The sequence below is a fragment of the Bactrocera latifrons genome, unplaced genomic scaffold, assembly GCF_001853355.1.
Source record: "Bactrocera latifrons isolate USDA-ARS-PBARC rearing strain unplaced genomic scaffold, ASM185335v1 scaffold_140, whole genome shotgun sequence".
Lineage (NCBI taxonomy): Eukaryota > Metazoa > Arthropoda > Insecta > Diptera > Tephritidae > Bactrocera > Bactrocera latifrons.
Window position 1 is genome coordinate 463,564 of NW_017534853.1, and position 21,479 is coordinate 485,042.

Below are 21,479 nucleotides of genomic sequence, written 5' to 3' on the forward strand. Positions count from 1 at the left end.
AAGCTCTTCCCTAGCTATTTCAGGTAATATTGTAGGTATAACGGTAAATTCGACTATCGGCATTGTTTGACAAGTTTGTAATTGAGATCCGATAGCGCCTGAAAAACATTTAGGTCCTATAGTTTTTCCGTCTAAATGTAATAAAAGATGACGTAGCGGTAACTCATTTGAATGCAATTGACAGATAAACCACTGTAAYGGCCTGTTGAATTCTTCCTCCATCAGACGAATAACACCACCTTTGAAACCTGTATTCACTACAGTTCCATCGCACCCAACAACAGCTAATTCACTCACATTTACCGACTTAGATTTCAAATATAATAATATTGAGTCTTTGATATTTTTAGCAGTTCCCGACTCACAGGTGACATGACCAACATAGTTGCTTCCTGGTTCCGATAAAATCACGTAATGATCTTCCATTTGTCGTTTTCTGTAAAAWTTTCCTTCTTTATCAATCCGAGCCAAAGTCTTATCYTTCCTTCYATCAAAATACAGACCACGAAGGATTCTATTGCAGTCCGCTTCTTGTAAAGTTGATCTGACCTTAGTTCTTTCACGGCGCAACTTTGAACGATCAATGACATAACTTGAATCGTTCGACGAAATAATACCAACGTATTTTAAGAGAGAAGAAGCTAAAATTGCAGCGGCTCTGTCCGAGACTCCAGTACGATCACATGCAAGGGCTAATGACGGTAAATTTAATCTATTTTTTCTCAGAGGTGGTGTTAACTTTCCCTTGCCATGTTGTGGGTCTTTTTGATTAGGACTAGTTTGTACGAAAGAACTAACACATGAGCTGATGCTTTCATCGGAAAAATCATCAGCCAAAGAACGAGAACAACACGGTTTGGCTAAATAGTGTGCCTCTGTGTTACGCAATAAACTTTTTTCTTTTCTATCTTRTTTTTTCTTATTCCTCACAGTTGAAGCTATATCGACACCGCCTATCATCATTCTTCTGTTTGATCTTTGGTCGAGTAAGAAACTTACTTCCTCCTTGGCAACACGACACCCTTTTAAACAGCAACAATTCCTGATATCTTTGCACTTGCAGCTGCAGGTATCAAATAATCTATGGGACTCTGATACAAATATTTTAATCTTTTTCTGGTATTTTATGTTAGTTTGACGGCCTTGACCTTGACGGTTTCATTAAGCTTCTGTATTTGCCGTGGTAGGAACGAATCAATTGTAAAATTCTTTTTACACTTACAGTTGGCAGTGAAGATTTTTGCCATATTTTTAGAACTTCACCCGCTAATCTTTCAGATATTTCAAGAACTGTTGGCTCCTTTGTTGTTTTATCGCGCTTCAATTCATGTTTTATGAACAGATAACATTTCATCTGATCATTATACGTAGGTAAGTGAGAAACAGGTAACTTCTCCGGCAAACCAAAAACAGGACACCTCGTCGTTTGTCGTGTTTTAACTTGAGACATATTTCTACAATCAAGACAAGTAATAAGTACTAATTACAGATAAAAGCTGAGCTACAAGCATCAAATATACACTAAAAAATACTACTTACAGTAAATACTCCGATTACAGCTGTGAAATTTTATGTAACAAATAAATGAACGACGAACAAGTGAACTGCTATAAGCGCACGACTAAAGAATATAGTTATCAACTTAGGTTTTTTTTTATTTTTTTAAATCAAACCACTTTATTTGACTGCAAACTTAAGACTGCACAGAATTGACAGATCGCATTCAGTTGCTATAATACCGTTATTTGGATATTGTTGACCTGGGATTGTGGAAAGTGAGTGCCTGGGAAAATTAGAATAACATATGGAATGTGGGATTTAGAATGTGAAATTGAAGTGCGGAACTTAGCTATGTTATTATAAGATGGTTAGTGATATATATGTTTAAGATCAATTATTTTTATTTTACTCTAGCATAGCATCGCTTAGAACACCAAATAACGTTTATAAAATGTTTGCGAATTTATGAGTATTTGACACAAATTTTAAAAACTTCGAGTCGATGGGGGCACCTCAAAACATAGCATGAGATTACTGATTTTTTTTTTGTGTTTAATATTTACCTGAAACAGCAACTTTCTACAGGTATACCAAAACAGAAATCAAAAATTAATAGAATTGCTCCACCCTAGTGCACACTAACATAATGAATCAGAAATCATCCATATCAGGCCAAAATTATGTCAGCCCATTTGGATTTATCAATAGTATACCTAACCCGACTTTTTTACTAATTTATATATGTATATCGAACAACCTGTATAAGTAAAGGTTTTAAGAATACCTTTTGCTTAACTTTGTTTTTTAATAAATTTTGTTCAAAAATTGTGTAGTCTCTCGGAAATACACCTCTGTGAAAACTCAATAATTGTTCATGATATGCGAGAGCATCTTTCAGAAAAGGAATTTTTCTCATCTCTCATTAACATCATTATATTACTGTTGCAAGTTTTCATAACAAATTCCTCAAGCCTCGACCAGTCAGTGACATAAAACCAAAGCAAGTTGGTCAATAGTCAATCCTAAGTTCAAGCGATCTTTTATTCTCCAATCAAAATTTTTATAATTTCTCAAACAAAAAATGTTGAAAAACGTCAAAAATCAAATTACAAATTAACGAAGTGAGTTTGGCGAAATATGCAAATGAGTTGTAACTCGGCACGTTGTCCATTGCTGCTCGCAGAAAACATTGTTTTTTTTTTCTATTCCGGCATGGCTCATGCGCCTTTGTTGTGTTTAACGAAGTGTATTTTTTTTTTGTTGTTTTTGTTAAACAATTTATGCACATTTGCGTTTCTTCTTATTTGCACTGCTTCCTGGCGCTTAAGTCTGTTTTTCCGCTCGTTTGCTACGTCACATTTGGTAAATGTATTATACATTTTGTTGTTCATGTTGTTGTTGCAGACACTTTTGTACTTTATTACTTGACGCTCAACGCTTTTACAGCAAATAAATTATAGTCACTACAAACACGCACACACATACACATGGGCGCACGTTCATATGCAGCACCCACAACGGTGTTTAGTACGTGCAATTGGCTGTTGCACGTAGCGCGAACGTCCGACAGCAGTTGCTGCAACGTGCGCCACATCCACCACACACACACATGTGCATACGCAAACGTACAAATAAAGCGCCAGCTCGCCAGCTAGACAATGAAATGTTTAAACAATAGACAAGAATGAATATTTGCATGTTTGTAATGTGGCACGTTGCAAGTTGAGTGGCCATTCTTCATCAAGTCGCAGAGCACTTACACTTTCCCTGCTGGTGCTAAATTAGTTGCTGTGTACAGATGTAAATTTGTATGTATGTATATGTATATATGTATATAATTTGCTGTTGTTATTTTTGTTGTTGTTGTTGTCTATCACTTTCTTGGTCATTTGCATTTTTCGTCCAATTTCACAGCAGCGAAAGTTTGCGAGATTTCCTTTTAATACCTAAGTTGGCAGCTTCCACTGCAACAGCAGTAGCCACAACAACAACAACGAACGTTAAGTTGTTCAGTTTTACAGCTCCACTGACGCTATCAGTATCGCTGACACGCCTCCGACTACCGTTTTGCATTTATTCGCATGATTTAGTAGTTTTCTCCGCTCGAGAGTGTTGATGTAATGATATAAAGGGGATACACGAGATTTTCATTGCAGCGTAATAACTGTTCACTAACTGATTGCATACTTGCCCCTCCTTGCTGCAATAAACTTTCGCAGTTCAAACCATCACCTGCCCCACTCGCCAATCACTCAGCCTTACGAGGACCATAACTGTTCTTCTTCAAAGATTTGGAATTTATCACCACTAAGGGCGGCTGCATACAGTGGTGGCTAATGTTGTGCATACTACTTAAATTTATTTTTGAAATACATATGTTAATGGAATTCAGTTGCGCAACTGTCCGAAGAATTGAAGATGTTCCTTGTAGTTACAAACTATTAATGAAAAAGCCATGAAAATTTAAAGAAAGACAACAATTTTCGGTAATATTTTTACCAAAATTAAAGCTACAGATATGACAGCCTATTAATGCCTTCAATTGACTATAAACCGTTTCTCCGGAGCGGTCGTTTGAGTTTGTTGAATAGCCAGAAGTCACAAGGAGCTAAATCAGATGAATACTGTGGTTGCGGTGCGATATTGATTAAGTTTGGAGAAACACTCATGAAGCTTCAATGCAGTTTGCGACGGTGTTTTTTCGTGGTGCAAAACCCAAGAGTTGTCGATCCATAATTCCAATTTTTACCAATATCTTCGTGCAAATGAAGATAATATCCAAATACCTTATCTTTGTTGATAGTTTGGCCGTTCGGAAGGAATCCGGAGTACACCATACCTGGATAATCAAAGAAACTGTCAACGTAACCTTGAATCCTGCTTTAACGCGGTTTTTTCGGCTTCAGCTCACCTTTGCTTCCGGGTCGTAAACGTGGATCCGAGACTCAGGTCCAATAATAATTCCTGATAGTCGAAAAGCATTTTTTTTATAGACGCTGCTTTTCGAAATAATGGAGTAATTGCATAACCAAGCGTGCTTTCACTTTTCTTACGCCCAATCAAAATGGTTTTCACTGATCCTTCCGATCTTCCAATGATGCAAATGAGATCTGTGACTGTAAATTGTGTTATGTGCTTCTTTTTATGAAGTAATCTACAAAAAGCAATTGAGAAATAAAATTGATCTTTCTTACTGAGTTTATAAGAGAAAGTCAGCAATGCATTTTCTAAATCGTTTGAGAAGTTCAAGCAATATTTGCTATACATCTAGCGTTCCCAGTTGAAGCTATTCACCTTTTGAAGTCATTCCGAAAAATTGTACCTCTCTCAGACTTGCGGATTCTCATTTTGATTTTTGAATATTAAGTCGCTATGTATCATATGGTTAAAACTGGTGTGTAAGTTAATAATAACTATTTTCATTGCCAACCCGCCAAACTATGGGGTCTACAAACAAGAGCGCTATCACCACGACAGTCGGGTCTAAGTAACCGAAATGGACGCGGATATTTTTTCCGGTCAAGGACTGTCAACTCGACAGAATTCTGCCGCTACAACAACAGCGACGTGATGTGAAAATGAAATAAAACACTCGAATTTCGTCGAAATGGTTTCCGATTATTTTTTCTTTAATTTTATGTCATCTGATTATTTAAAAAAAAAAAAAATGTAGGTCAAATGACCACCAAGGCTCCGTTTACGCCAAATTTCGATATTCCGGTGCAGTATTTCGGCTAAAATTTCGGCTATACTGCGCTATATGATGTCCTAGCTTCTCGAGCGTTGCTAATTGATTGGCGTAGAAGTTTGATTCAAAATACTCTCAGAGAAAATAATTTACAGGCGTTACATTGCACGGTCTTAATGGCCATTTAACTGGACTTTTTCACGAAGTTTAATCAAGATAGTTATAAGGTTATATACATAAATGATCAGGATGACGAGACAATTTGAAATCCGGTTTGTCTGTGCGTCCGTCCGTTCGTCCGTGCAAGCTGTAACTTGAAAACAAATTGAGATACCTTGATGAAACTTGGTATGTATGTAGGTTCCTTGGCACAAAAAGAAAAATCGTGTTTGTAGATGGGCGTGTTCGGAGCATTGCAACGCCCACAAATCGCCAAAGTTTCAAGAGTATAAAATGTTTGGTTGCACCCCAATTTAGCTTTGTCCTTACTTGTTAATATTATCATCTCGACTTAAATTAACCATCTTATCATTTTAAACAATAGTCTTATCGAATAACTTTCAATAGGCCATCAATTTTATCTTAAATGATTTCCCATTCTTCGCAAATTATTTTCACTCCTTTGATGAAACTCTATCTCCAGCATTACAACAAACCACTGTACCATCCCTCCTCATCCCTCCCCACCATCTTTCTTAACAATTTTCTTGCTGGTTTTATGTGTCGCCCAACGCAGGCCAGAGAGATTTATTGCTTTAGATGCCAGTGTTGTAAAGTGTTTAAACGCTAATGAATTTAATTAAAGTTGTTTAGCGGCATCGTCGCTTTCAACCATCTTCGGCGTAACCAAAAACCAACAACCATATCTCCCACCATCAGCATAAAAGCCAAATTATCGCGTGGCTCGCTTGGAATTCAAAGAATAGTAAAGCGCCCACTATACGTCTGTTGTTTTGCTGTTGTTGTTGTGCGATTTTGCGATAAGTACTTAAGGATTTGAATTTATTTACGCCAGTGCGCGATAATACAATGGCGAATCTGCGGCGCCCCTTCGCTTATTTGCATACCCCTAGCGTAAACTTGGATGTGTGTATTTGTAAGTGTATGCATGTGTTCGTTTGTTGCTGTGTGCTTGTATGTAATACTCAGCAGCGCCTACGCCTTGTTGCGCCGCTGACTTACAATCTAGCTGACAGCCCGTCTGACTTATTGGTTGTCTAAATAACTGACTCTTTAAACAGCGCTTACTTTGGCTTGACTAACTGCTACTATTGTTGCTCTTGTTGTTGTTGTTGTTGCAGTTGGCCTGCGTGACTGCGTTGCCGTCTTGGTTTCAACGTTTGGTTGGCAGCACATAAATGTTTAATTTGCTTAAATTGCTACACTTTGCACGCCACTCGACTCCACTCGCCTCGCCACGCCTCGCCCGCCATTTTGCATAGATAAAATCGGTGTTAGCTTTGTTTTGATTTACTTTTCATGGCACTTTTTAGTACTAATTCGTGTTGTTAAATATTTTATATGCCGTGTGTGCGCTGAATAATATCTCAGCGTATTTGTTTGACTATTTGAGATTTTAATTAAGGCAGGAAATGCGAGGAATTTAAATTTCTAGAAATATGAGCATTGGGTGCTTTGCCAGCCAGTGGGGTTGTCGGGTGCTTGCTGAGTTGTAAAAAAATTCAAATAATAAGGGACGGTACAATATCTGCGGAATATGGCAGGTGGGGTAGGACTTCTCAGGTGCATGCCTCCGCTGGCATTGAGGCTGCTTTTCACATGTAATCGCTTTTGGAATCTGGGTCGCTTTGTGACCTAAAAGCAGAGACACCAAAACACATATTCATGTAAGGCCCCGCAATCGCCAGAAGAGGAGATGGGCTATCGGACAATTAAATCTGGTGAGAGAACACATTACGTTCATTAGTTCTAGTGATTTCCTCAAATTTCATACTATCCTTCCATGTCAGTTATCTGTTCGATTCGCCAGTTTCTAAGTTTTAACCAGATGAAAGCAACTTTTGGCTAAAATAAAAAATATATTTCAAAAAAACTTTTCTTCTTGATATTTATAATTATTTAAAATTAAAAGTCAAAAAATAAGTTTTAGAATTTTAATTTTTTGGAAAATAATGTCTTATTTTTATTTATTTATGAAAATAAAACTTGGTAATAACTAGCTAGAAAATTATTAGTTTTTAAGTAGCTCCCAAATAATGAAGTTCTTACTGAAAGATGGTGCTATTTTTAATATTTTGAATCAGGTGGCAACCCTATAGTCGTTTTTTGCAACAAATTTTAATACATAACGTAGATTTTATAAATAATTTGCAAATATTTTGTTTAAAAAAAATATCTAAAGGTGGCAACCTTTGCATCTAATACTTATATTTATGAAATATTTTTAAACTTTATATTCACATTTTTTGTAAAATTTTTAAATAATTAATTATTTTCAAAGAAGCGGTCATAAAATTGTGAGATCGGATAAAGGTGGCAACACTGATTACTCATAAACTCACTTAAAAGCTTCAATTGTTGGCTTTTTGTGAAAAATAAATTATATATTTTGATTATTTTAATAATATTATGAATAATTTTGGTAAAATGACTTAACTCAGAACATCTAAATTTTAATTAGTTGGCGGATAATTTCATTTATTTTTATTTTGGCCAGATATTTTCAACTTCTTAATCTTTGGCTTGCGTCATTCTTCTAGTAAACTAGCAATAAATAAAACCCTATTTTAACTATAGAAAGTATATTACTTTTACATAGATATTTCGTAAACTACGTTTTACAGTATTCAAGCTGCGTACAACCCACAGCTAACTGTAAAAATATCAGCTAATTAATGCAGCAATTTATTGCATTTCACCCACCTCATTTTCCATAAATTTCTCAAGTTAAGAGAGACTTGTTCAGCGGACGGAATGAAAACTAAATAATTTATGGCAGCCCGAACCCGTTACTAATTGTCAATAAAAATGCTTGAAGCAAATTACCGCATTCGTTTAATCGCCGCGCCATTATGAAAATACCAATAAACTGTCAGCGAGCGAAGAGAAGCGCAAAAGCAGCAGGAGAACGGACAATTAATTGAGTCGCGAATTGTCTGCGCGCGAGCGATTATTAATTAAATCACTAAAGAGCTAATTATAATGCCAGTGGCACCGCAGCCACCGCGTGACCACGCCTGCTGCCCGCTGCTGCACACCGCCAGCCAAGGCAATGTGCCATTGCTAGTGTCACTTGAGAGACGTCGAAAGCGAGCGAAACATTAAAAATGTGGAGAGACAAATATTGACAGGTCCAGACGTGCATTCACACACATACACATATACACTCATCTGGCAGCGAGTTTGCATATGTGCCTGTGTATGTATGCGTGTCATATAAATCAGCTTATAGCGCAGGCATGACAAAGCGATAAAGCATTAATGACGGATTTCCATTATTCATGCTGCACTTGTTGCCTTTTTGCAAACCGATGTTGTTGTATGTAGTATTGTAGTAGTGGTGGCATTGTACTTGCAATTCTAAGCGGCAAACAGGCACCGCATACGCCCCGTCACACCGCCGCCCAAGCCTTACTGCGTTAAGCTTGCAATTGCGTTTAATAGCTGGAATAAATGAATTACAACTTATTGGCGCCGACGATTATGACTGCAAATTGCCTGCAATAAAAACTCATTTATTTCTTATATTTTTAGAATAATGCGCAATTAATATGCGCAACAAATTTGAAGTTCTATGCATAAATTTTACTATTGTGTATATATAATCGCACGAATGTACTTGTAGTATATAGTTGTGATAAAATATATACATATGTATGCATGTTTGTAGATATAAGCATATATATTTATTATTTAAACACCAATAAACACTTTGGCCTCTACGTGCCACTTAAATCGCAGACCGCGCGCCGTCCACCGAAGTGCGCTCGCAGCTGTCAATTAAAGGCGAAACTTTCTATGCATTTCAATTAGGCGCGTTTTATGTCTTTACTTACAAAGTGAAACATTAAACGTTTGTAAATAAATACTTTTATGTACTGTATGTCTTAATCTAAGTTTTAAATCGTAGGAGCTGTTAAAAAGATGCATAAAAATATTTTTTAAAGAAAAAGCACAGAACCTGCAAATTTATTGGGGAATGTTTATTATCATTCGAGAGAACATTCTTTGGCATTTATTTTTTGAAGATTATCCCTTTCAAATGGTGCCCGCGGTTATATTGCAAAGGGTCCATTCGTTGAGTTTTCGCGACGTTTTGCTCCAAGGCCTGAAACGAAGCGGAACTGTCCGCAAAAACTTTAAACTTTATATATCGTCACAGTCTAGTCGTGCGATATCACACAATCCTGATGGCCAATCGACCGGCTTAAAGCGTGAAATTATCTTCTCACAGAAGTATTATCTCAGTAAATCTATTGATTGATGCAATGTAGGGGAAGTGTCGCCGTCTTGTTGAAACCAAATCTCGCCGAGATCATGAGCGCCTATTTCAGACATTAAATAGTCGGCTAACATGGCGCAATAACGGTCGCTTTTGACGGTTACGTTCCTACCGGCTTAATTTTTGAAGACATTAGATTGAAGACTGCGCCGGCCCACAAACACACCCAACCGTAGTTTCTTTTTTGTTTTTTTGGTGAAATGGCAGCTCTTGAATTTCTTCAGGTTGCCCTTCGTCTCAAATGTGGCAATTTTGCTTGTTTACATATCAATTGAGCCAGAAATGAGCCGCATCGATGAGCAAAATTTGAATCGAAAAAGTCGGGTATTTTTGGAACTTTTCAAGACCCCATAGAGCGAAGCGATGACGCGGCTTCAGTTCTTGCACAAGCTGTATTTTATACGTTTTCAATTCACGATCTCGAGGTGAAATGAGCCAAGTTATTCCATACGTCAGTCCAAGTTGCTGCGAACGGCGCCGAATCGATCTACGATCTTCGTGTACACTCTCAGCTACGGCTGCCATATTTTCTTCACTGCGTGCTGTATTTGGTCGACATGGTCGAATATTAACCAATACTGAATGCTGGGTCTCAAGATGGGAGATGGTGTTGCGAATAGTATGCTCAGTAGGCCAATTATATTGACCATATGTAAATTTTCGTTATATAATATGTTGAACGATTTGTTATTAATTTCCACTCTTATTTATACTTTAAACTTTTATTCAAATGTGAAAAAATTAAAACGAAATTATTATTATTTTTTTTTTTTAATTTTGCCTTTACATCTAAGTTAGTATATTGATCAACAAGGCCACATTCCTGAAATGCTAATATCTAGAGGTACATTGAGTTTTTTTTAATTGGTTTGTTATTAATTTTTTTCCCCCAACTCAAGCCGGGAAATGTTTTTTAATTTGCTTACTCGAAATTTAAGTTGCGATGATTGATGGCATATATTGAATCCAATTGTTTGGCGAAAATGAAAGTAGAAAGCTGAATTTGGATCGATAGTTATGTGTTGAATATGTAATGACGTCCATGCGTGGCCTGCGTCTTGTGACGGCTTAACAAAAACGTTTACTTTATACAAAATTGTGGTCACTTTTTGGTCTTCCGAAATTCGCCTATTGTACAGGTCAAGAAACTGGTTATAGTATGAAGACCTATGTACACAATATACATAAATATTATATGATCGTGATCGGAGCAATTGTCTTTCAGTTCACAATGCCCCTCATTGTAGATCCACTTTTTATCCAACATGAAGTAATCTCAAGTATACATCAAGTTTCATTTTATGACTTTAATAGACTCATACTGAGTCGATCCATCGGTAGAATTGGAAGTGGCTACTGTAAAGGGGTTTCAGCATCATTTCATTTCGACGTTATTCGGAAGTAAATTGATGAAACAAAAGCCCTACTATCGGCTGCAATTGCTATCCCATCATTATCACAAGAAACGAACAGTAAAATATGGTGATTGATTAATGTTTTTTGTTTTTATTATTTTCTTTTAACCGCCATAATGTCATTGCTTCTACGAAAAGTTGTATAACCTTTTCGCTAGTTTTTGTTGTTTTCGTTTTTGCTTTACCTTTGCGAAAGTTGTTGAATTTCACGGTGACCCCGAAAGGTCTGCGCATGGCATCGTAATATGTGCGCGACAGCTGCCGAGCCACTATTACATTCTTCAGAGCTCATTTTTCCCTACTTCCGCTCTGCTGCGCTTCATCACACCCACTTTAGCATGCTGATTGCTTTGCTTTGCGCGGTTGCCATTATTTTTCACTCAGTGCGCTGCATTTCCTTTGACAATCAAAGTTCACCAATGTGACAGCGAAAGCATGGCACCCTCTCTTCATTCGTTCTCCCTTCTTCCACCACCCACAAAACTGAGTTACTTTTCGCTTTACATAAAGCTGCAATTGGTGTTTGGAGAAACTTGCAACTGCAGTCATTTGCCATTTGCACCCAACCACTTACGAATTAGGGGGCAGGAAGAATTGAAATCGGTTTTCTAGTTCGGTCAGTGGATTTTTTCTTGAGGGCAGTGATGAAGGTGCCGGCTGGCAAATCGCTTAAAGTGTATTTTCGGCGAAAACGTGTTGGGGAACAAATGCACTCGAGTTCGCTGAGCTCATCATGGTTGAATTATGTTTGCTGTAGTTTTGTTGTTTTTAGAAGTTTTCTTCTTTTATAAACTAACCACAGCTCTTGGTGTTCATATTCTGCCTGTAATCGCGAAGTAACCGCCAGCGACAAAACGCGCAAGCACACTTTCGCGAATGCTTTCTCTGTTTTATTATAGTTTTTTCTTTGCATTTTTTTTTTTTTTTTAGTTTCATTCGCGCTCTCCCGTTCCACCAGTGCGACCGTTAGTAAATAATTTCAGCTTGCTTGATTCGTGCACTCCCGAAACCCCCACTGGCATCCACAGAAACTACTAAAGCATTGTTGTTGCTTCATTGTAATCCTCGCGGGTGGCACCAGCTTCGGCAAAAGTTTATAAAAACGGAAAAATAGGTGTTTGCTGTGGGAGTGGAAATGTAATTTAACTGCAAGCAAGCTGACTTGTGCTCACTTCAAGGCACACCGACAGGCCAACTGTCGGAAGAGGAGGCAAACGAATGAAGCCAAATCGAATTCAGCGCGTAACTGCAATTTGCTTTCGCATTTCTTTCCAAACCGAATTTGTACGCGCACTGAAATCATTTATTTATTTTTTCATCTTTTTCTGCGATTTCAATTTGGTGCCTTTTGCGTTGAACGGTGATTTATGGAAATCTGCAATGGAATTTTGTATATATATATGTACCTACGCATATATACTTACACATGCATATATATCTGAAGTTTTATAACTGCTTTTCACTTACTGAGTGTGTGAGTGAGAGGTGGCTTTGTCTTTGCTCTGTGCCAAAGTTGAATAAACGCAGAGGAAAAGCTCATTAGCATTGAAGAGCGCGCAGAGAATCTTTGAAAAATCACATTGATTTCTATGAACGCGAAAAGCAACAAGAAAAAATATAAAGTAATTAGAGCATACGAAGTTGAAGTGTAAAGTCTATTAAAAATTAATAAGGTAAAGAGCAAACAAAGAAAGCACACTTCAAATGAAGAAGTCATTTTGCTTAATTAAAGAAAAATGTTAAGAAAAAATTTCTAGACTCTCATCCACTTATTTATATATTACTTGACTATGGAAAATGGTGAATCCAAGAAACAAATGATATAATCAGTTTAATGAGGTATCATTTATATTGAGCTCAACTTAATAGAATTGTTTGCCTGAGACTTTCAGTGACCAAAAGAAAGCAAATCTTATGTAGTCCTTGTGAATATACCAAAACCATTGGAAATTCATATTTCTCTGTTAATTTCCATTCGTTTTCTACGCTTACTCGGTTATCATTCAAGGCTGTCATTTCCTTTACTTTGGGAGCGTTTTTTACGTGACGGATCAAAAACCCAGCGCACAACCCAGGGGAGGTATGATACGCCTTCTCTTTTTAGCTCGTCTTCATGCGGATGTATTATGGCTACCCAGACGATACTTGGTTTAAGACCGAAAGTGGTGAACCGCTTGAGCCATATGTAAAAAATCGTTTCTGACCACTCCCAAGTTAATGGCGCTCAGAGAATTTTCCTCATTTGCGTGAACTTGTACACATGGCTCCATCCACCGCTTAGAACAAGAAAAAACATTAATTTCGGTTGTTTCCCCTTGAAGAACTTGATTTTGATTGACCAGTTTGGTCGGTGGGTTTCAATGGATGACTTACTTTATCGAGAGAAAAGAGCGTATGTGAAATTTTAGGTTGATATATTACAAAGTTAGGGACTAGCTCGCGTTATACAGATGGACATAGCTAAAGCAACCCAGCATGAAATGAGAGCGAAGATACAAATGTGTTGTTAGGGAACATTTGTTGTAAGCGGAGCTTAATTTTGTTGTGTTTCATCAAATTTTTTTTTTTTTTTTTTTTTTTTAAATTACAAATTTTGTACCGAAAAATGATGATTTGACGAAAGCATTACTTTTTCGTTACCACTTGAAGAAAAGTGCTGCAGAGTCGCATCGAAAGCTTTTTCTAGACATATGGGGATCATGCTCTATCAGAAGCAACATGCAAAAGAGCAAAAGATGGTTCAACGGTTCAGAGATAACGATTTTGAGATTGTGAGAAATGAAGAACGTGGAAGACCAGCAAAACAGTTTGAAGACGAAAAACTGCATGTAATCTTGGATGAATATGATGCTTTGAGTCAAAGGCAAATGGCAGCTATGTTAATTGTTACACAACTAACAATTTCAAGCCGTTTAAAAGCTATGGCAAAATTGGGTGCCAGATGAATTGAATGAAGGGAAAACAGCAAACCGAAGCAACACTTGTGAAATTTTGCTTCTAGGACATGAAGGAAAATCAATTTAGCACCGAATTGTCACTGGCGTTGAAAAATGGAACTATTTTAAGAATTCTAAACGAATAAAATCATAAGTTCATCTGGGGTAACCATCAATATTGATTGCAGAAACAGATCGATTCGGTAATAAGTCAATGATTTGTGTTAAGTGGATTCAGAAGAGTGTAGAATATCATGACCCTCTAAAACCGGTTGAAGCTGTAAATACTAAACGCTACAGATAATAAATGATCAATTTGAACCATGTATTGATCGAAAAAGGACCAGAATGGGTCAAAAGACACGGCAAAGTAATTTTGTTACACGGCAATGCACTGGCTAGGAGCTGCTATTCCACTTAGCGGATTCACCAGACTTGACCCCATTCATGTACCATTTATTTTCATCGGTGAGTCCGTCATTGGCTGAACAGCACTTCAATTCCTTAGCAGAAATCGAAAAATTATTCTTTGACTGATTTGCTTCAAAAAAAACGAATATTTCTATGTGCTTGTTATCCACAAATTGTCAGAAAGGTAATAAGGACGTGTAAAAAGCTATGGTCAATACTTTCAGTATTTTCATACTCTCGCAACAAAGTTGCTAAAGAGAGTATTATAGTTTTGTTCACATAACGGTTGTTTGTAAGTCCTAAAACTAAAAGAGTCAGATATAGGGTTATATATACCAAAGTGATYAGGGTGACGAGTAGAGTTGAAATCCGGATGTCTGTCTGTCCGTCYGTCCRTCTGTCCGTCCRTCCGTGCAAGCTRTAACTTGAGTAAAAATTGAGATRTCATGATGAATCTTGGTACACGTATTTCCTGGCTCCATAAGAAGGTTAAGTTCGAAGATGGGCGAAACCGGCCCACTGCCACGCCCACAAAATGGCGAAAACCGAAAACTATAAAGTGTAATGACTACGCCATAAATAAAGATATTAAAGTGAAATTTGGCACAAAGGATGGCATTAGGGAATGACATTTTTGGACGTAATTTTTTTGGAAAAGTGGGCGTGGCTCCGCCCCATACTAAGTTTTTTGTACATATCCCAGAAACTGCTCTAGCTATGTCAACCAAACTCTACAGAGTTGTTTCATTCAGTCATTTCCATATGCAGTTCAAAAATGGAAGAAATCGGATAATAACCACGCCCACCTCCCTTACAAAGGTTATGTTGAAAATCACTAAAACTGCGTTAAGCGACTAACAATGAACGCCAGAAACACTAAATTTTACGGAAGAAATATCAGAAAGAAGCTGCACCCAGGCTTTCTATAAAAATTGAAAATGGGCGTGGCGTCGCCCGCTTATGGACCAAAAACCATATCTCAGGAACTACTCCACCGATTTCAATGAAATTAGGTACATAATAGTTTCTTAACACCCTGATGATATGTACGAAATATGGGTGAAATCGGTTCACAACCACGCTTTCTTCCAATATAACGCTATTTTGAATTCCATCTGATACCTTCTCTGAATAAAACTTTACACAAATACGGTATTTATGCGAGAGTATAAAATGTTCGGTGACACCCGAACTTAGCGCTTCCTTACTTGTTTTTGTTTGCTTTCTTATTCAAAATGAGTATTTCACTTTCACAAACAAACGCTAATTTCATACCGGAACACCTGGTATATACCATATATTTTATAGCATTTTCGACGTTTCCTGCTGGCTGGCATAAACTTAGTGGCAAATGATGGTTTATTCGACGTTCGTGATCATGCGAAATAAAGATCTGTTTCAATTTTTTAAATTTCACTGCTATATCTTAGAATTAGTGATTATGTGCTCAGAGGGTTTTGAGGGATAAGCAAGTATTTAAGTAGCATAAATCCCTCAGACCTTTTGAGAAGGAATCTGGAAAGCTTTCTCTTAACTGATGACGATGTAATCACAAGGCTTAACACAACTTGTATTGAAATCTCGAATAGATAAATGGTATAGGTTCTAAACATATATTATGATTCAAATCGACACATTTTCGCAGTCTTGCCAATTTCTCGCAAATCAATGCTATCTTAAGCCTGCATCATAGTCTTAAAGTATATGTGTTACTGCTACATTTATATATAATATATTTTTTCGTGAAACATTCTTTTTTGTCGCTCTTATATCTTGAAACATTCTCTGTCCAGGGTTGCATTTGTGTATGACCAGTATACCCTCACATTTCTTTCAAGTTTAAGAAACGCCGTACAACCCGTCCAACATTCCAAAACAAAGGCTAGATATAAAGGAAGCCGTGTTAATACTCTTAGAATTATCAAAATTGGGTATGAAGTCCCAGATAATGTATACCACGCTAATCGGTAGCTCCTCCTGGAATTAGAACTTCTTCTGCATCCCTTATTTCAAAACACAAAATGTAAACTGATTGTAGATCACGATTAAGGCTGTTCAATTTAAGATACTTGGGTTCCAGGAAAAGCAATTATGCACTCTCTTTCTATATTTTTTGTGTCACTGATAAGATGGACCCACATTAAATACAAGTAAACGTATATCGCCGTATCTTGTTCACAAGCCTTAATTATATGGACAGCTTTCATACTAATCAAAAGCACTACCCTTCCGCTCCTCTTCCAGCTCACAATTGTCTAGCAAATCTTTTGTTTAACTTGTCGACGTCTTTGCTCCTGTCAAAAGCAAGTGATTAGTCCGGCAATCAAGCTGCTGCCAATATACGCAAACACATACATTTGTAGTTTGAAAATCTCTCCTCAATCAGTTCCCGTCAATGTCTTTACTGATTGTCCCTGCACACTGCTTCACTTTCAGCCACACTCACAACTCATTTCTATTTTATTATTCACGTTTTCGCAAAATCATATTTTCTTCGTTTTGGCGCAAGCTAATTTACCTTTTGTCTGCAATATATGTTTCCACCTCCGCTCATCAAGTATGTACATATTATATATTTCCATAGTTCGCATATCTCCAGGCGCCCACATCCACTTGCCACTCACACATAATAACTAATTTTCCCTTTGCATAACTTTCATTTAATTTTCTTTGCATTCTTCTTCTATTTTTGCAGGTTCCTAATATGCCACTGAAAATGCCAACGCACGACGAAAACAGCTGCATCGCGACTACCGCCACAAACACGAACGCCAACACACCCGCCTCAACGACGAATACATTTCGTTCGACGCCAACATCTGTTGCTACAAGCTCAGCGTTGACGGCGTCCCTCTCGCCGTTCTCCTTCCCATCAACAGCCTCGCAGTCCTCACAATCGTCCTCGTTGTCGACGTCTGCTTCGTCAGCGTTGGGGTCGTTGTCATCATCCTTGGAATGTTTGCATCAGCAACGTTTTCTCGAATCGCGGCAATTACATGCACAACCGTTGGATGTGTCCTCGGCGCAAACAAAAGGTAAGCACTAGTTTATTACGGTGATTTTTCTTCCTCGAAATTTATAAGTGACATACGAGTATATTCTGTATATTTATATGACGAGGATAGTTTTCTCTTAGAAATCAATTTGATATTTATATACATATAAATAAATAATAATACTTGGARTTAATGGGCAAGAAAACTATAAAACTTAAAACGTCTATTAAAATTTTATAGGCTATGTTGCGAGGCCATGACTACCTCCACATTTTGTAGTTCGATTCTCTAACCCGGGTCTTATTATATTAATATTATTGCGTTTTTACAATAACTCTCTTCATGGCATACGTTCTAAGTATCTTTATATTAGTTTGTCAAAAAAGTCTTGCGGTATTTTTTCAGTATTTTTATTGAATTTTCAATTGTCCATAAAATTTGTTTTGATGACTCACGCCCAGCTCTTGACCGATGCTACGGCTGCTACTATGCCGGTCTCTTTCGACCAATTCAGCGATTTTATCGCAATTTTCGACGACAGCCTTTCGGAGCGTGGCGCATCTTCGACCACCTCTACACCAGAACGAAAACGTTGAAACCATCGTTATGCGGTGGAAAAGGAAACTGTATCGGGTCCATAAACTTCACAAATTTTATTGGCGGCTTAAGATGCATTTTTGCCTTTATCGTAGTAGTACTATAAAATATGCCGTAGTTTCTCTTTATTTTGCTCCATGTTTGCGACGCTATAACTCACGAACGACTTAAAAGAAACGACAATCAATCAAATACATGTTAGCGTTAAAACTGGAACTACCCGCTCTCAGCGCCAACTAGCGAAAATACCTCAAGACTTTTTTGAAAACCAATAATAACAACGGTAGGATATCTAAACCTACCATGGACACCGTTAGCCAGGCGGCATTGCCAGTTTTATCGTCGAAAAAGATTAAGAGCAGCTTAGTCAACAGGTAGGCAGGTAGGCTTCAAGCTCACTGGTAAGTCAACTAAATTTTTACATAATTTGAGTTCGCGAGTACAGTAACATTTTCGGTAACGAAAAAGCAGACGAGTTGGCTAAGTCAGGAGCCTCTCGACATGATTCTGAAGCGGAAATAATTCCATGCATGCTAGGAATGATCCAGAATTGACCAAGTCAGGAGCCTCTCTAGAAGAATTTGAAGCAAAGACAATACCGTGTATGCTAGGAATGATCAGAAACAGAGCACAGATGAAAATCTGCATGAAAATAAAAGAGATATGTCAAAATTGTCAAGACAGGAACTAAGAACTTATTAAATAGGTCCAGAGAAAGAAAAAGTGTTTACAGAGTGTAGTACAGACTGACAAATACTATAACTTAGCACTAGCCGTTTAGAGAACATTCGTTAAAAATGGGCTATAACAGTACTTTCCACAGCTGCAAATTCGAAGCGAGCAAGGAAAGGTTCTACAACTTCCTCTCTGAGTACACAGGTCAACAGGTCCATAAGGTGTCAAACCTTGCATGAATATCTAATCATTTTACCCTGCTCCACCTTCTTACATTTTTTTCGACTTTTTAGTTGAGTTGTAAAATAAAAATATTTCTAATAAAAACGAAATTATTCTTTTAGGTCTAACGATTTAATTACAGTTGATTGATTCCTTATTTTCGTCACAGAGTATCACCAGCGCGCGCGCCTAGAAGTATGCAACATGCTTTAAGTTCACTTTTTACGCTTCAATAAAGCGTTAAAATGCGTGCAAGCATAAATTTCATGAACTTGTTGTGGTCGTACGTCTTCCTTATTGCCCGCTAACATAAATCTTTATTGCCATACATCGTACATATCTACTTTATATAAACACATTCATTTTCTTGTTGTATTGCACACATTCTGGCAGTTGCTCCACTCCAAGCAGTAAGCGGAGGGCGCAAGTATGCCTTATCAGCACGAAGGCATGCAGAGAGCAAACACGCACACTTGCAGAGACTTGTATGTGTGTGTGTTGAGGCTCACACACTTGAACTGCGTGATGAATACGCCGGAAAGTATGCTAGCCATTCGTGTAGAAAACGCAAGCAGACAAGACAGCCCGACTGGAGATTGCGTGATTTTTATTATTTCGTATTTTTGTTGCTACTTTTGTATAGTTGCTTACAACTGCAACTTTGTTGTGGTCTTGAGTTGTGTGCATCTGCCAAGTTTTTCGCTGTTGTTTGCTTTTTATTTTGCTTCCGTTGGCTTTGCTCGTTCTTTGCACTCGTCTGTGCTTCACACGAAAACGCATTTGGCTTGCCACACTCCTGTGTGTGTGTGTGTGTGTATGTGTGCGCTATACCGCTACTATTTACCGTTTCTTCGCCGTTCTTCCGCCGCATTCGTTCGCTTCAAGCAACAATGATTTATCATCTTCAAACGCCATTGTTGATATTTTTGCTGTTGTTGTATCTTAGTTTGTATTTATTTTTCGTCGCTTCGTCTCTTGAAGAAATTTATATTGTATTTTGTTGCAGTCTCTGCCTCATTCATACCACTCCCAAACGTCGTTCAGTTTACTGTGAAAAGACACGTATTATGATGTTGGGCCGTGCATTTCCACACATGTGTCACTGCTCCTAAAAGTATGCATTGCTTGTGCAAGGCGTTATACTCTCTGCAATATGGAATGTCTGAGCAACAGTGCTAAGAAAAAGTCGAACAAGCAGGAAAAGCGAAAATGGAATGTATATACATACATATATACAGTAAGACTGATAGGTAAAAAAATAAAAGCGGAAGGATATAAAAACAATGTCTTGGAGGAAACTATTCACAGCTGATAACGCAATGGCATGGTAGCTCTACTTTTGATCGAAGACTTGGTTTGCAAAATGTGCACGCGGAACAAATAAGGCGCATATAGCAGCTTTCGTTGCATAAAAAAGTTACTCGAGTTCCATTTTTGGTTGTGCGTCTTGGCACGTCAATCAATATTCCATAAGTTGCACTATGCTGAGTATGACAAATGCTATTTTTGATATTGTGAGTGTGAATAGTTTCTAGAATTTCGAACTAAGTAAATTCTATTAATAAGAGAAATGAAATTGTTCATCGCTAGATCGCATATATGTACCTCAAGGTCCGCTTACAGGACTGCCTCAACAATATTAGCTTCTAAGCTTTTATTCCATGAGTTTTAAAATACATCCTGAACTATCGATATTTGAGCGCTTCGTTACCACTCTGCCCTCTTTGATATGTTTTATCTGTTGAGTAATACGTGTAAAAATGAGATATCAAGTTCAGTTAGATTGGGTTAAGAGGTTGATCCGAAAATAGATCACACCTGGACAGCTTAGAACCCCGGACTCGTGGGGGGGGGGAGGGGGGGGCTAAAACTTCTATATAGTAGATCATAAGACCCTCACAGGTCGACAAACCGCTTTAAGTCTATCACCAACCTCTTGAGATGGCGAATGAAAATTTCAGAGTCTTGGCCCGCAGGAGGTAGGATTTCCGAGACGTTTCGCCTAGGTCTAGCTAAGACTGGGCAATGGTGGAGAATAAGTCTGGTTGCTTCTACTTCACTTTATTCATACAACTTTGATAACTGGATTTTTAACTTTACCGCATGAACGCCTGTATGGACAATTAGGGCAATATACTCTGCCTAAGGCAAGTAGTTCAGCAGATATCCTGATATCTATATATATCCTAATATTGCATTCGCACAAGTGAAGTTCGTCGACTAAAGCCTATTCTACGCACGCCATGTTTACTGGCACCGTGCCAGAACGTAAGATGCCAATGGAGATCCAACTCGGTCAGATTCCGATGTGAGGGGAGCAACCTTTACCTAGCTCTTCGGATGGCTAGCTCATCGGATTTACAGTTACCAGCAATTCCACTATGACCAAGCACTTAAACAAGTGTGAAGATGAATTAACTTAATGATATGTGTAGTTTAGAACAGACACTTTTTGACTACCTTTGAGCACACAATTAGTGACCTCAGCGCTAGCCAGAAAAATTGTAATGATCCATCTTAACAATTTACTCAAAAATTGCCTCGATATTCTAAAAACCAGTGATATCTAAAAAGAGC

The 21,479-nt window shown here is 37.8% G+C and overlaps 1 protein-coding gene across 4 annotated transcripts in view; it reads left to right on the forward strand.

Annotated features, from left to right (window-relative positions):
- LOC108965503 (polyhomeotic-proximal chromatin protein) overlaps positions 1 to 21,479 on the forward strand; it is a 388,316-nt gene that overhangs the window by 231,258 nt on the left and 135,579 nt on the right. For all 4 annotated transcript variants that reach the window (XM_018927971.1, XM_018927973.1, XM_018927972.1 and 1 more), the window contains exon 4: positions 17,108 to 17,447. In XM_018927971.1, the coding sequence (XP_018783516.1) occupies positions 17,108 to 17,447 (340 nt within the window). The remainder of the gene's footprint in view (positions 1 to 17,107; positions 17,448 to 21,479) is intronic.